At 27.8% G+C, this 16,341-nt stretch overlaps 1 protein-coding gene across 2 annotated transcripts in view; it reads left to right on the forward strand.

The window, feature by feature from the left end:
* Hdc (histidine decarboxylase) overlaps nucleotides 1–6,697 on the forward strand; it is a 65,880-nt gene extending 59,183 nt beyond the window's left edge. For both annotated transcript variants that reach the window (XM_015516913.2, XM_089216416.1), the window contains 3 exons: nucleotides 5,455–5,610; nucleotides 5,681–5,830; nucleotides 6,025–6,697. In XM_015516913.2, coding sequence (XP_015372399.1) covers nucleotides 5,455–5,610; nucleotides 5,681–5,830; nucleotides 6,025–6,164 — 446 coding nt within the window. In that variant the 3' untranslated portion in view covers nucleotides 6,165–6,697. The remainder of the gene's footprint in view (nucleotides 1–5,454; nucleotides 5,611–5,680; nucleotides 5,831–6,024) is intronic.
* Nucleotides 6,698–16,341: the final 9,644 nt, after the last annotated feature.

Below are 16,341 nucleotides of genomic sequence, written 5' to 3' on the forward strand. Positions count from 1 at the left end.
ATATACTTAAGGAAATTGTTTTAATAACATTGTGTTAAACATAGGTAAGTAGTTAGCTTACTATACTTACAAATAATAATTGATGATTATTAAATGCTTTAGTTATTATTATTTTTCCACACTGTTGTACCTATAATATTTCATTTCCATGCATTATAGAATATTATAAATGATACTTACTAAAATTTAAATGCGTATCACTCGTTAGTCTAAATTGTCAGTATCAATATTTTCTTAGTGAATACATACATTATACATATTTACCCAACCATACTACAATGTTGTCTTCTTCTGGAGGTGACAATAATATACCTCCAAATCGTAAACCACCTTATCCAGAACTGGTTAGCATTCAAGCACGAGAATAATGCAAAACAGATTTTTCCAAACGTCGATTATCGATAATCCGCCACAATTACATTTAGCTGAATTTGAGTTGAATTCCGAATCAAAAATTGTTATACTATAGTGGTGTCCGGGATTTTTATAGATACTATACTAAATGAGTCCCGGTTTATTTTAGGTACTACACTAGTTGGGTCCAAATTTTATTTTTTATTTTTCGTTAAGTACTACACTAATAACATTTTCCATCAATTTCAACATAATATATAGATAGGACTGTCTAATGTCTATGATCTATTTAGACTAAAGATATGGTTAAAAATATTATTTTTCGATTTACCTTTTTTTGTTTCTTTGCCGTTAAAAATATGAATTATTAGAATTGTACAACACATGTTATAATAAAAATGTAAGTGCGTTATTAAAAAAAAAAAAACATATTACAAATGAATGTTATAAATAAATTACAAAAAAAATCTATAGCATAAATAAATAAAATATTGTTAAAAAACCACAAATGATGATAAAAATGTAAAAGACATTAATTTTACAAAATCTAATCAATTATTTAATCCTGCATATTTTCAATTCTTTTTGTCATTAATACATTATTATTTTTGTAAAATGTGGTTTTTTTTTCATTATTTCCGAAATTCATATTTCAATATATGTTTCAATTTGTACGTTTTTAAAAACATTTATGAACTGGTAAATATTTGGTAAATACAGTGGTCGCCGCTTATAGTGATCAGTGATCAATTTGTTATCGTATATGTTTATCAATTTATCATTTATTAATTATTACAATAAAAGCAGCTACGATTATTTTCTATTAATAGTTTTCTAGGAAAATAATTTAATGATTATTTCGGTATTACTATAAACCTATCCATGGGTTGTAAATATTATTTCAGTTCCGACTAATACATCCGTGTTGACAGTATTTCTGTACTTTTGTACTACTTGTGTGTTTAGATTATACATTTTTATTTTTATTTCATTATGTCAAACGCTAAACAATCTGCGACATATCGTTTAAGAAGTTTTGTGTCAGAATATGGTACTTATGTATTTAAAACTGATGAACTATTCTATGTTGCAAGTTATGTGAAGTAAAGATTAACAGTGATAGAAAATTTGTAGTGACTCAACCTGTTAACACTGAAAAACACAAACGAGCGGCTATTAGAAAAAACAAAAAGAACACTGATGTTCAACAGCTAGTAATTATTTCTCCAAAAAATGTTTATTTTCACACGATTTGTGTAAAGCTTTATTGTCAGCAAATATACCTCTTTACAAAATAAGTAACCCTGAATTAAAATTATTTTTGTAAAAGTATACATTAAGAGAAAATCCGAGTGACTCGGCACTACGCAAAACTTACTTCAATGATATATATATATGAAGAAACTATGAAAAATATAAGGAAAGAAATTAAAGGAAATAAAATATGGGTGTCAGGAAACAACGTAGATGATCTGTGGAATGAGATTGAAAAATCGGTCAAAACGTTGGTTACAGAAGTCCTGGGATTTGAAGAAAGAAGAACAAGGAAAAAATGGTTAGATGAAAAATGTAAAGAAGCAAGTAAGAAAAAGATTTTGCACGAACAAAAAATGTTACAAGACCCAAGTTAGGAGAATAAAAGATAACTAGCAATTAAGCAACGAGAAATCAAACAAATCTTTAGAAGAAAGAAAAAAGCATAGGAAAACTCTAGACTTGAAGTAAAAGAAAACAGTTACAAGATCAATGTATAACTCTTTTTTGAAAAAGCTAATGAGATCATGGTTGGATTTAAGGCAAAATCAATAATTATAATGGATGGAGAGGGATTACTAATTATTGATATGAAAAAGGTAGCAAATGAATTTAAGAATATGTTTGATAAAATGCTGAATCAACCTTTTCAGGTAGACATGGAAGAAAACCTCAGCACAGCCGAACAAAGATTAGAAGGACCCACAATAGAAGTGGAAAGGGCAGTAGATATTTTGAAAAATGGGGAGGTGCCAGGGGAAGATGCAATTGTTGCTGAACTACTGAAAGAAGAAGGAAAAAAACTAATAAAACAGCTAAAATGGCTAGTAGATAATATTTGAAAACAAGAAAAGATACCAACAAGATGGCACGTGTCATTGTTATGCCCGATTTAGAAGATGGGAGACGCTATGGTTTGCCAGAATTACAGAGGATATCCCTACTAATCACATCTTACAAAATAGTATCGAACATAATATTGAACCGAATTAAACCATACTCAAGGGACATAATAGGAGAATATCAGTAAGAATTTATGCCAGGGAAATCTACAGTTAAATACATACATTCAGAAAATAGTAGAGAAAAGCCACGAGTACAACATAGATGTGTACCTACTATTTGTTGATTTCAAGCATGCGTATGACTCCATATATCGATATAGGCTCTGGAAAGCAATGATTCAGTTTGGAATCCTTGCAAAACTGGCGAGAATGATAAAGGCATGCATGCAGCACTCTAAATGTAAAGTTAAGTTTAACGGAGAGTTATCTGATGATTTTTCAGTAGAAACAGGTCTTAGACAGGGAGATGCTTTGTTCCCTACAATATTTAACATAACCCTAGAGTTAGTAGTGAGAGAAGTTCTTGTTGATGCCGTGGGTCTGAGCCCTATGCCCTATTCTCCTATAGAAGGACATCAAATAACACTAGCAGCATATGCTGGACGACGTAATAATTATTGGAGAAACCGAAGAAGATATATTACGGACGGCAGAAAAACTAATAAGTAAGGGGAAAGATATTGGTCTACAAGTTAATGAGCAAAAATCGAAGTATTTAATAATATCACAAAGAGAACATGTACAAGATTCGTTAGTAGTTGGAGACTTTACCTTCGAAAGGGTATCAACTTTAAATAACTAGGAGTAAATATCAACCAACAAGCAAATAGCCACGAAGAAATTAACAGGAGAATTACGGCAGGAAATAAGTGCTATTTTGCGCTTTTACCATTATTCAAGTCAAAATTACTTTCCAGAAATACAAAATTAAGATTTTATAATGTGATTATTAGACCTATAGTCTTATATGCCTGTGGAGCATGGGCATCAACAAATTTGGACGAAAAAGACTGCTACTATTTGAAAGAAAAATATTGCGTAGAATTTATGGGCCCCAAAAAAACACGAAAACACGAAGAACTAATGAAGAGTTGAGGGCAATATGCAATGAAACAAATATAGTAGGAATTCTTAAAAACAGACGGATAAGCTGGGATGGACACGTTTGGATAGCGGAGGGCCAAACAGTGCATAATATCACATTATGGAAACCAGACAAGAAACGACCGAGAGGAAATTCGGTTAGGTTAATAATTTAGTTATTAATTTAGTTAACCTAACCAAGACAACGATGGTCTGAAGAGTCAGAGACAACCTCAAGCTCCTGGGAACACGAGAGGGAGAACAACTGGCGAAGAATAGAGAAGTATGGAGAGATGTAGTAGAAGCGACGATGTACCTACAAGGCCCGGAATAAGCAAAAAAAAAAAATATATATATATATATTTTTTTTTTTAAATATAATAGGAAAAGCATCTATATAATATATTATCTAATTATTTACAAAATATATCATTTTATTTAACAACTGCATTTAGCATAATTATAGATTGTTCAGAAAATATTAAATCCATGAAAACAAATAAATATTTTTATAAAGTCAAAAAAATGCAATCGCGTTGTGTCAAAAATAAAAAACAATTTTTTTATGAAATTGGTATAGACATAGAGGTTAATTTAAATAATAAATCACAGCTGATCAAAGTTTTAAAATTAATCCATACTTTGTCATTTGTTTGATTCACTTATGAATGTTATAAATCACAGGTTTGAAGATTTTTCAAATACTGGTCAGAAATTTGAATGTTTTGATCTGAAAAGTATTTTTTTGAAAAAAAATAATGACAAATCTGTTTATGGACTTAAAAAACTCTCTGAAATTTACAAAATTTATATTGATAAAGATGATATTAAATTAGAATATGAATCATTTAAATGAGGACTGTGAAAATATTTCAACAAATGATGTTTTGAAATTGATGATAATTAATGATATGATTTGATTATAGGTACCAATTATTTATCTACTTTGTATACGATTTTTATACACTTCCTGTGAGTAAAGCTACAGTTGAAAAAAATTTTAGTCGTCTCAAATTAATTAAGACGTTACTTTGCTCTAATATAACTGAAGACAAATTGTAAAACCTTGTGATATTTGTTATTGAAAAATTTTCAGCTTAAAAAAATAAGTTTAGTAGTCTTTGAAACTTTTTGCAAAGATAAAAAAACTATTTTAATTTAAATAATGGGATAAATACCTAAACTTTCAGTATTTATGCATTTTTAAACTATATCTAGTACAAAAGATTTCTAATCTAATTTTTATAGGTATCCTCTAGAATTGTCTTGACCCACAGTTTCCTAACGCTGGATGCTCCCCTGCATAGACTAATTGCCCTTAAAACAGAATTTGAATTTTATGGTCAATATACGTTGTACTTCTTAAATTTTATGGAGTGTACCAATTGCGCTCTTAATATTTTACTGTTATAATTTTACGCTTGTATTCAAATTTGCCTACCAGCTACTTTTAGATATGAAAATGTTGTTCGATAGAATTTCATCAGTATAGACACAAACAATCTACACACCAAAATGCTTGAAAATTAATAACTTATGCAGTGGCGTCCGCATAGGGGGGGGGGGGGCTAACGGACTGAAGACCCCCCCCTCCATTGCCCTCATAAGTATTACTTAAAAAAAATGTATCAAACTTCAACTTCTTATCGGTTTCTTGTGCTATTTCTCCAATCTATGCCTATATAGTATCCGATGATAGCCAAAGTAATTTATTTTGAATAGCCTTAACTCTTAAATTAGAATTCAATTAGAATTTTGAAATAATCTTATACACTCAGTAAAAAATTACTAAATTCAATCAAATTTAATGTCTTTATATACAAACTCTTTTCAATAATATGTTTAAGATTTTTAAGTTAACATGTAAAAAAAATAACCATTTTACTTGTTAATTTTTTTTATTTGTATAATACTATAGAGACGCGTAATTGGAATAATAACTTCGGTGCCAGTTTGCTATTAGCAAATTCACCTATGTCACCAAAAGTAGTAAACGGGAGCTTTGCCGCATTGTTTGATAACGGAGACGATTGGTCACGGAAACTATTAAGAAGTGAAATGAAAGACAGCTCTTGTAAATATAGTAGTACTGAAATTCTTGTTAATAAGAACAATAATATTATTTTTCATTTGTATTTTACAAGCAATGAGAAGAAGAATTCGCGGGATTCTGATGTCAGGAAAACAGTTTTCTTTGGATTCGCGTATGGATCTTGTCCAAGGAATGGTTCCAACTGCATCGAAAAAGGCTATTATGTCGGAGTGCACCACAAATCTATCGGAAGAAACATCAGGTGATGCCTAAATCCGAGGAAACTAATATTACATATATATTTATGACGAGTGTATATTACAAATCGTTTGAGAATTACAAATTTTAAAGCTAGATTAGGAATTATTATTTAATTAAATTCCATTGTATAATTTTGATGTACTTAGATTTAGAAAATTTTAAATTTATTTTCAAACTTTGATTTTTGATATATAGAAAATAAAAATACTGAGAGTGATGAAAAAGAAAAAAACGGAGAACCGAAAAATCAAAAATCTCGTATTTTTCGTCTTCCACAACATGAAACCAACCTAACTCCTTTGATTGAAGGCAACAACGCAGATCTTATAGATTAGTAAAGTCACAATATTATGGTAAATTATTTCAATATTTATTTCTAGCTGTCACTACTTTTTATTCGGATAAATAGGTATCTATAAAAAAAATTTAAAGTTTTTAAAAATAATAGCATTATTTGTTGTAGAATATTAGGTATATATATTATTCCATTTTTTACAAATAACATACAATACAAATTTCTAAATTATATTATTTAATTTAGTATTTATCAGCTATTCAATTACAATATAAACTTAAAATTGCTATTTAACAACTTTCGTTTAAATTTTATCACCTAGGTATATTTTTTGCGCATGGTTTTTAGATATTACGTAATTAAAATCGAAATGATTTCAAATAAAAAAATTCAAATTTATTTAATAATCAAACCCTATTATTAAGAATACATTTTATTGTATTAAACTATAAATACTAACTATGATTATAAATTCGTAACTATTGTAGTTTTATGCCTATGTTCACTAATCAATGCACTAAACAGTTATTGTCAACGTTAATTTATTTGTATTAAACAAATAATAGCCACGTATAAAATATATATAAATATATAATTAATCTACAAAAAATACAATAGTCATTACCTATTTAATATAATTTAATAAAAATGTTCAATATTATTATTATTTTAACGTAAGCATATTGTATTATATTATACATATTTATATAAATATAACAAAAAAATTAACAAAAATTATGAGTTTATACTAATACGTATCCCTTTAGATATTAAGACATTCAGATACGCAAAATCTAACACTGTTTCCTGGCAACATTGGCACTTCTAGAGTAACACTTTGGGAGGGCTACAATCTTTATTTATTTATTTTATACTAAAGTGCGCCATGACTTTATCCCCAAAATTAAATAACTTAATTTTACAATTAACATTTCTATTTAATATATTTTTTTAAATCAATTAATTTACCGATTTTTCACTTAAATTTACCAAAAAAATGTCATTAAAAATATTAAATGTAGATAGTATAACTCAAGATATACATTATTTTATCAAGTACTCGTATTTAATAGATGGAATAAGATATTTAAATCTTTTTATCAAGAAAAAATATGTGATTATAAATAGATACATGTCTTATTTATTAAATAACTAAATAGGAAGGTAGGTTAATGAAAAAGTATTAGGTAATTGTTCTGTTTTCATACATTTTTAAATAAAGTATTCAAATATTGGTCTTAAATGTTACTCCTATCATTAATAATGTGTGATGTTTATTATATAAATAACATATGGTTAATTAATTTAATTATAATATGGGACGTAGGTTTAGATATCATATGAGGTTATTCATGTCGTATGCGGTCTACCGCCTGTTTCTACACGTTACAATATTATGCGGTCAACCGCACATTTGTCGTCTACCACATAGTTAAAAATATGAATGAATTCATAAATGTAGGATTACAATATATTATTTATTAATGTAGAATTTCAATATAATATTTAATAATACAAAAAAATATATAAAAATATGTAGATAAATTTAATAAGTATATGTATTAAAAACTAACTGACAAAAAATGTAAAATTATATAGAGATATGCATTAATCAATTTATATTAGGTACAATATAATTTCACATCTCTTAAAAAACAATCAAATGTGTTGTCATTCTTGTTTTTTAGACGGCACCATTGTACCACCAAATACGAGGGCAGCAATGATGGAGATGTTGTAGATACCATGCATTTTTTTAATAATTCGAAGTTTTAAACCAAAATAATGACAAAAAAAATATATATATATAGGTACGTAGATACGCGGAAGTAGACCGCATAATATGACGTGTAGAAACATATGTGGTAGACGAAAAGTGTGCGGTAGACCGCATAATATGACATGAATACCTAGTCATCGTCATCATCTTCTAAACGTTTTTTAGAAACATTATTACTTTTACTATTCTTAGGTATACTTGACATCTTATAAAATGGCACGTCTCTATTTCATAATCTAACAATTAACACAAAATATAATTCGATTAGTTAAAAGTAAAAACACTTAACAATTGACATGTGTATTTTAAAATGAATTATAAAATGTTCATAATTAGTCTATAGACATTATTTTGTTATCTATGATCAAATGAATATGATAAAATTATAAACCATGACCATGGTTTTAAACATATGATAGTTTATTATGGTACCATTAAAATATTATTTTAAGGTCGTATATAGAAATAGCCAATATGTATCTAAGTTATAAACTTTATTTTGTAACAGTCCATAATTATTTATTACACATACCGATTTACAGAAAAATACTGATGTATCAGATAATGTCGATTAAAACCACCTATAAAATTGTTGGGGTTTGTGACTGTCGTAGAGAATATAATTTATTGCACTGATTATATAAAACCAGATGGTGAACTTTTTATCCAAGCCATATAATTCTCAAAAAAGTAAACAAGTCTCAAATAAGTATCACCACTAATAGAAAAATAGTTTTTTTTTTTATAAATGTTTGATTATTAACTACGCATCGCTGATATTTACCACTCGTACCAAGTGTCTTGACATTGTCATATTATTTAATACAATTACTATAGTAAATATATTGTACAATAATTTATTTCGCATAATTGTGATCCTACTGCATAGAGATAGGTTGGATTTGTCAGTTAATTCATCTGGTTTTACATAATCCGTGTTTATAACTCCCTCAAACAAATTTTAATATATAAGTTAGTCTTCGTAGAGGGGTGTGTACGAGATAGGATAAATGCTTCAGATAATTGTTCTTATAACAGTTAATAATATACTTTGATTTATAATTTATCATTATAATACTGAAAATGTTCATTTTGAAAAACTGTCAAGAAATGTGCTAATTCGAATTTTTTTGGTTAAGTAGAACATTGTAAACGTTATCAAGTTTAGTACCTATAAATCTTTAAATAATCTAGTGGGTTTCAATAATTAATGTTTCTAAATATTTTAATTTCGTTTTGATGAAATAAAATTCTAGGGGGCTAAGCTCACACAGTCCCTTCTCAAATATGACTATTTTCCTAATATATTTAACATAAATTGTAGTATATACAATATAGAGTTAAACAAAAAAAAAAAAATAACCTGGTAAATTATATATTTTTTGTATTATTATGGATAATATATTTAGTCAACATTTCAAGTAGTTAATACTGATAAGTCCTAACCTAGCTATAGGTAATAAAAATAAAAACGATTTTAAAATACTTTTATAATACGCCTGTAGTCTATATGTTAATAACTTGGAAGTGGGTAATGACCTAAGAATTAATTAATAAGACAAAGACACGTTTTTATAATATGAAAAACGTATATTTTAATAAGACGGCTTACAGACACACACACACTCTGAGATCATGAGGCACGACTGCCGTGTGTGACACCGCGACAATGGTGCCAACATCATATACTATAATATATAATATCATATAATATGTTATCATTACATCCTCCCTATTACAAATTACGATTGACAAGACTTAGTTATAATCAGGGCTTGGAACCGAAATTAAAAATACCGGTATTTTAACCGGAACCCATTGAAAATATTGGAACCGGAACCTTACCGGAACCCTTTTTCGATTTTCCTAGGAACCGGAACCGGAACCGATATTAATCGGAAGAGAATTTTTCGGTTAATTTCGGTTTTTTTCGGTTATAGTTTTATTTAATTATTTAATATATTTAGGCAGGTAATACAATATATTATTAAATAATAGTTGATTCTTAAAATTTGGTTGTACTTTATACGGGTAATTATAATTGTACATTTCTATAATCTAACAGTTCCAGGAAATAATAAAATATGAGCATCTACCAAAATAAATATATAAATATTGTTATTTGCCCGTTGGTTTGTAAAGCATGTAGTTATGATTATTTCCATATATTTTATAACTTATAAATAGTTTTGTATACAATTTTATTGTAATGTAAGTTGATGAATGATGTCTAAAAATATAAAATGATTATTAAAACGATCAAAATACACACCCGTATAAATTGTTATCAGATTGTGACAAGGACTAATAATTAATATTATATAATGGTATACATATACATATTAAATATAATTTCTGAACAGTTTCTTATAATAATAAAATAGGACTGATGGGCGGATAACCAATAATTTTTAATATCGCAATATGCAATGTTCGTTTATTCTTAATTTCTTATTATAAGCTATCGATTAAAGTGCACAATTGAATATTTGAATTTTGAATACCTTTATTTTTATTGACCATTCGAATAACACTATCGAATTATTCGATAGTCGTTATTTGGCAGTGTCCACCACTAAAAATAGCATATCATAGTACCTATCATACAAAACAAAGTAACAACCAATCAATTAATGTTTTGGATGTTTTTAAAACAAAATAGTAAATTTACTAAGTCCTTTAAGTTTTAACCCAATAAGCCTACTATAATTTGATTTTATCATTTTCGATAATTATAGGTAAATGCGTAGGCACAATTTCAACTTTTGACTTGGGGGGCTGAATATATTAAAGGCAAGCTGATGACCATTGCAATATAGCATTTTAAAATTGTATGTCATAGGATTTTGGGGGAGCTGCGGCCCCCTACCCCTAGTTTGCGCCTATGGGTATATGAATTAAGTTTATACTTGGTGTTTTTTACTTTTTGAAAAAAAAAATTAACCTCTAAATACCGGTATTAACCGGTACCAGAACCGAAACCTTAATTCTGTAATTTTAAGAACCGAAACCGAAACCGGTACCGAATTTTTATTTTTTTGAAGAACCGAATTGGAACCGAAACCGAAAAAATCATAAAGGTTCCAAGCCCTGGTTATAATAACATACTTAGTATTAATAATTGATAATACTTAACACATGTATATGTATTTTTTAATAACAACATAAGATCATAAAACATAATATTCTCTTAAAAATAATAAACATAGTAAAGACTAAATAGTAATAACATTTTTAAAATCACACAACTTAGTAAGTTTGGTAATATTCTAAATAGTAATTACATAATTATTATTTTTTGTTTTTATATAATTAAACAATTTAATACTCTAACGCATAGTATTCACTCTTTTTTTTTACAACAGTTTAATAATATAATAAAAATATAATAAGCAGATTCACATTTTTTTTTTTAAACAATTTAATAATATTCTCTTTTAAAAAAAACCACAAACAAAGTAAAAGTAGCAATATTTTTTTTTTAAAACCTAATTAGTAAATAGGTATATCAGTTATACATCAACCTATCTGGTTTTTTCCTTTGTCTCTCTATTCTTCTCACTTTTTTCACAGTTATTATTTTTTCATCATTCATCTCTCTCTCTCTTCACTATATCTTCTATCATCTTCCACATCAACTTCCAAACTTAACGTTTTTTTTTTTCTAAGGAAAAAAATATTTCTCCTTAACAACTTACCTTTCTCATCTCTTACCAAGTAACATCTTGGTAACTCAAGTTTTTTTACTATGATTGCCACACTCCATGTTTTGTTAAATTTGTCCTGTAACCAAACCTTTTCACCTTCTTCAAACAACACTTCTTTCACCGTACCTTTTTGACCAAAAAATCTTTTTTGAGTATATTGATTTTCTATCATCTTTTCTTATATTAAATTATTTTTATCTACCTGCATGGTCATAATAGGTAATTTTGTTTTCAAGACTCTATTTTGCTCTAAATTAGCAAGAGACTGACCAATATTTACTAGTGGTGTATTTCTGTAGGTAAGCAAATAATCTTCTAACTCATCATTTGTTTCTTTACATTTTTTAATCATTTTCTTAACTAGACCAACATATTTTTCTGACAATCCATTACTCATGGGATGATTAGGACTAGTATTAATTATTTGAAACCCCCATTGTTTAGCAAATGATCTAAACTGAACACTATTAAACGGCATGTAATCAGCTATCATTATACTAGGAATACCAAACGGCAGTTTTCCACTTTAGTTGACTAACTTTCACCCATCTAGAAAAATAATCCACAATCACCAAATAGTCCTTACCACCATACTGTGCTAATCCGCTCCCACTTTATCAAACGGTATATTTGGTATCTCATGACTCAATAGTTCATTTCTCTTATTACTTCTATTGTATTTATTACAAATAGGCACGTTAGCACTAAATTAGTAATGTAAGACATTATACCTAGCCAATAAACATGTTGTTTTGCTAACTCTTTCGTTTTGGACACTCCTTGATGACTGTCATGCAGTTTTTAAAGCATATCACTTCTCAATGTTTTTGGCATAATTACTCTATTTTCAAAGTATACCAGTCCATCCTCAATCGACAAATCTGATTTCAACTTGTAAAAGTGATTTATTTCATTGTTCTCTTTTATTTTGTTTGGCCACCCATTTGTATAATACTCGATAACTTTTTGTAAGACCTCATCTCTATTTGTTTCTAATTTTAATTAATTTAGTTTTTCTGTGCTGTATTTTATTTCTGCTAACTTCACCGTATGTACTAAATCTTTCAATGATTCATCATCTTTCTCTGCTTTATGTATTACATTTCTAGTTAACAAATCTGCTATGTACATATATCTCCCAGGCAAATACTCTAATGTAAAGTTATAATTTATTAATTTTAATGTTAATCGTTTTAATCTATTGTTCTCTATTTTCTCTAATTTTTTTTTGCAATTGACACTAACGGCTGGTGATCGGTATATATTTTAACCTCATTGTGCCCATAGATGTAGTAATGAAACTTCTTTACAGCAAATGTAATAGCTAATAGCTCTTTCTCAATTACTGCATACATCTGTTCAGTCTCTGTTAAGGATCTCGAAGCGAACCACACTGGTTTATTTGCTTGTAATAAACAGCATGCAATAGCATCTTTGGACGCATCACACTGTATTTGCACTGCTTCTTTGGCATTAAAATGTACTAATAATGAATTTTCACCAATTAAACTTTTAATTATTTCTAATATCTCTTTGTGCTCATCTGTCCAATTCCTCGCTGTATCTTTCTTTAACAAATCTCTCAACGGGCTAATTATTTCAGACATGTTAGGTATGAATTGTCTCAAAAAATTCACAACACCTAATAACTGCTGTAATTCTTTTTTATTACCTACTAGGATTTTTCAACTTCTTAATGACTATTCTTTCATTATCTGGACTCATGCCTTTCTCATTAAAAATTAAACCCATGAATTTTACTTCTTTTTGTTTATATTGAAGTTTTGTAATATTAAACCTAATGTTATATTTTCTAGCTCTTTCTACAACTTTATTCATAATTCTTTCATGTTGCTCTACTGACTCCGCAGCAATTAATAAGTCATCAAAATATATATAACTACCCCTTCTGTCTCCAAAATATTTCTCATTCTGCTTCATGAAAAGTTCTAGTGCTACATTTAATTCAAATGCTAACCTTAAAAATCTGTAATTTCCAAAGGGTGTACTAAACGTACAGTACTTACTTGATTTCTCATCTAGTTTAATATGATAATACCCATCTTTCAAGTCAAGAACACTGTAATATTTTTTATTAATCAATTTTGGGGTAATCTCTTCTAATGTTGGTACTGTGAACTGTTCTCTTACTAAACCATTATTTAGTTCTTTTGGGTCTAGACAAATTCTCAACGATAAATCTTGTTTTTGGACTACTACTAAATTGTTTACCCATTCACTAGATTCATCCATTGGAATTATTATTTCTTTTCTTACAAGCTCATCTAATTTAAATTTCAACCTATCTCTGATTTTGATTGGGACTCTCCTTGCCACACTAGCTTTAGGTACCACTCCTTATTTTAATTTCAGTTTACAAACATCTGGGAAACAACCTATACCTTCAAAAACATCAATGTTTCTCTTAATAGATCTTAATTATCTTTACCAAACTCCTCATTCTTTGTTGTAATCAAATCTACATTTTTTAATAACTTAAATTCTGTCAGCATTGGAAGACCAATTATTGATTTACTATTATAAGCTTTATCATTTATAATGAATTCTGTATCTACATTCTTATCGCCTAACGTTAACACAGTCTTAATCTCACCTATGGGCTTCATCTTAAATCCACCATATACTTCTAATGTAACCCTTGTCGTTCTGATTAGTTCTTTTAAACCAAGATTTATACAATCCATTTCTGACAATGTATTTATCTCAGCTCCACTATCCAATTTAAAATTCATTTCTTTCCCATTAATTTTAAACGTTTTACACCATTATAACATTACCAAAAAATATTTGAAATCATTAATCGTCTAACTTATAATAATAAAACATACCACCCACTTTGCACAAGCGTGGTTTATTTTTACTATCTATACATATAAGTATCTGTTGGGTATGTATTTTATCAACCAGGAATTTACTGGAATTGCATAAACCTATTAACTTTCTAACTTCATCACAATTTATAACAAATAACATACATGTAATTAGATATATTATGATACAATAATATTTATACCATTATTCTACAATTTTTTTGATTATTATGACCTATATCAACAGGGCTGACATTAAAGGAGGGGGCAAAGCGGGACATTTGTTCAGGGTCTTGTGTATTCAAGATGCCTCGCGCTTAAAATTTACCATTGAAAAATATTTTATTTAAAAATCGCTTAGGAGCGTCGGCTTTGCTATCAATACACCATATGTTTGGAATTTTATTTTTGTAGCATAATATAATTTTAGTACTAGTTAAAATAAAGCTACTTGTTGTTATGTGGATTTGTAATGCTATTAAAATATTAAATAATATCTTAGACTAATCATATTTATATTTCAGATTATTATATACTCTCATAATCTAAAGAAAACTATTGTACCTATGTTAAATTAACCAACGTCCTTCGAGGTGTATAATTATCAAATGATACGTAGTTCTATGATGTCCATAAAGGATTTGATCTTGAATTCTTAAATTACATTATTAACTGGTAATAAATTAAATAAATACATACCAATTTTTTTATCACTTGTCTAAACAAATTTCTCTATAATAGCTAACTATCTAGATGCATTGTGCTATCAAAAATATAATTTGATAGGTAACTTGTATTTAGTAATTCGTATAAGTTATTTTTTAACATAACAATAATATTAAACATTTTAATAAAAAATAAATATAGAATACGTTTATATTATAATCGAACCGAAAATCATAGTTGTTTATACGGTTCAGTAAAATACTAAAATAGTCAATAACCAGATACGAGATAAATAAATTCTAGTAAAGGAGATTGGGGTAAGTTTACGCACTCCAAATTAAAGGTCGAATTAGAATTTAAAATTATAAAATGACATTTGAGAGTATATAACCCAACTACCCAACAAATAACATATGTTTAGAAGTGATAGTTCAATATTTGTATCAATAAAAATCACATATGAGGCGTAGTACTTGGTATGTTACACGGACCAAGATACCTAGTAGGTATATCTAAAAATCTTAATAGGAGTTTGAAAATCAAGTTTTAAAAACCTAACCTTAAATAAAATTGAAACCTAGTATCGTAAACTTATCTCACTCTCTTCTATATACCTACATAAACTTAATAGGTTGTAGGAATAAGCATGGCATTCAAATCAATAATCCAGATGAAAAATATGAGTGAGTAGGCTATTACTGTTAAGTTGTTAAATGCTTATCTTGAAGTAAAAAATGTTAGTATCCTAAAAAATTTAAAAACGGCATTTCTATTACATAACCTAACCTGGTTATATGCCTGATTTAATCATAGTTGTTTCGATTTATTATATTTACCTAACAACTTTGTTGAGTTTATTAAAACTGCCCATACCTAATAAATAACACTATTATCAAACTTTACTTTAATAAAAAATGTATGTATATTTATTATTACTATGTATTTTTGTATCCACGAGGAAATGCTTTTAAATGTTAAGAACTATGTTAACGGCAATTATGTAAATTCAGATATTGTCATTTACCAACGATAATTCGGCAAAATAAATACAGAATAAACATCTTAGAAAATGGTGGAAATCCTAATAACTTACATAAGGATGTTTTGAGTGTTGTATAATATGTTTATTATGCTTATTTCTTAATACAGAGGGTATTTAAAATGGATAAGAAATATTGTTATTGAAATAGGAAGTCATTGTCATTAGGTATTGACTAATAATTCAACAAAATG

The sequence above is a fragment of the Diuraphis noxia genome, unplaced genomic scaffold, assembly GCF_037042655.1.
Source record: "Diuraphis noxia isolate RWA-SAM2 unplaced genomic scaffold, SU_Dnox_SAM2 contig0001, whole genome shotgun sequence".
NCBI lineage: Eukaryota > Metazoa > Arthropoda > Insecta > Hemiptera > Aphididae > Diuraphis > Diuraphis noxia.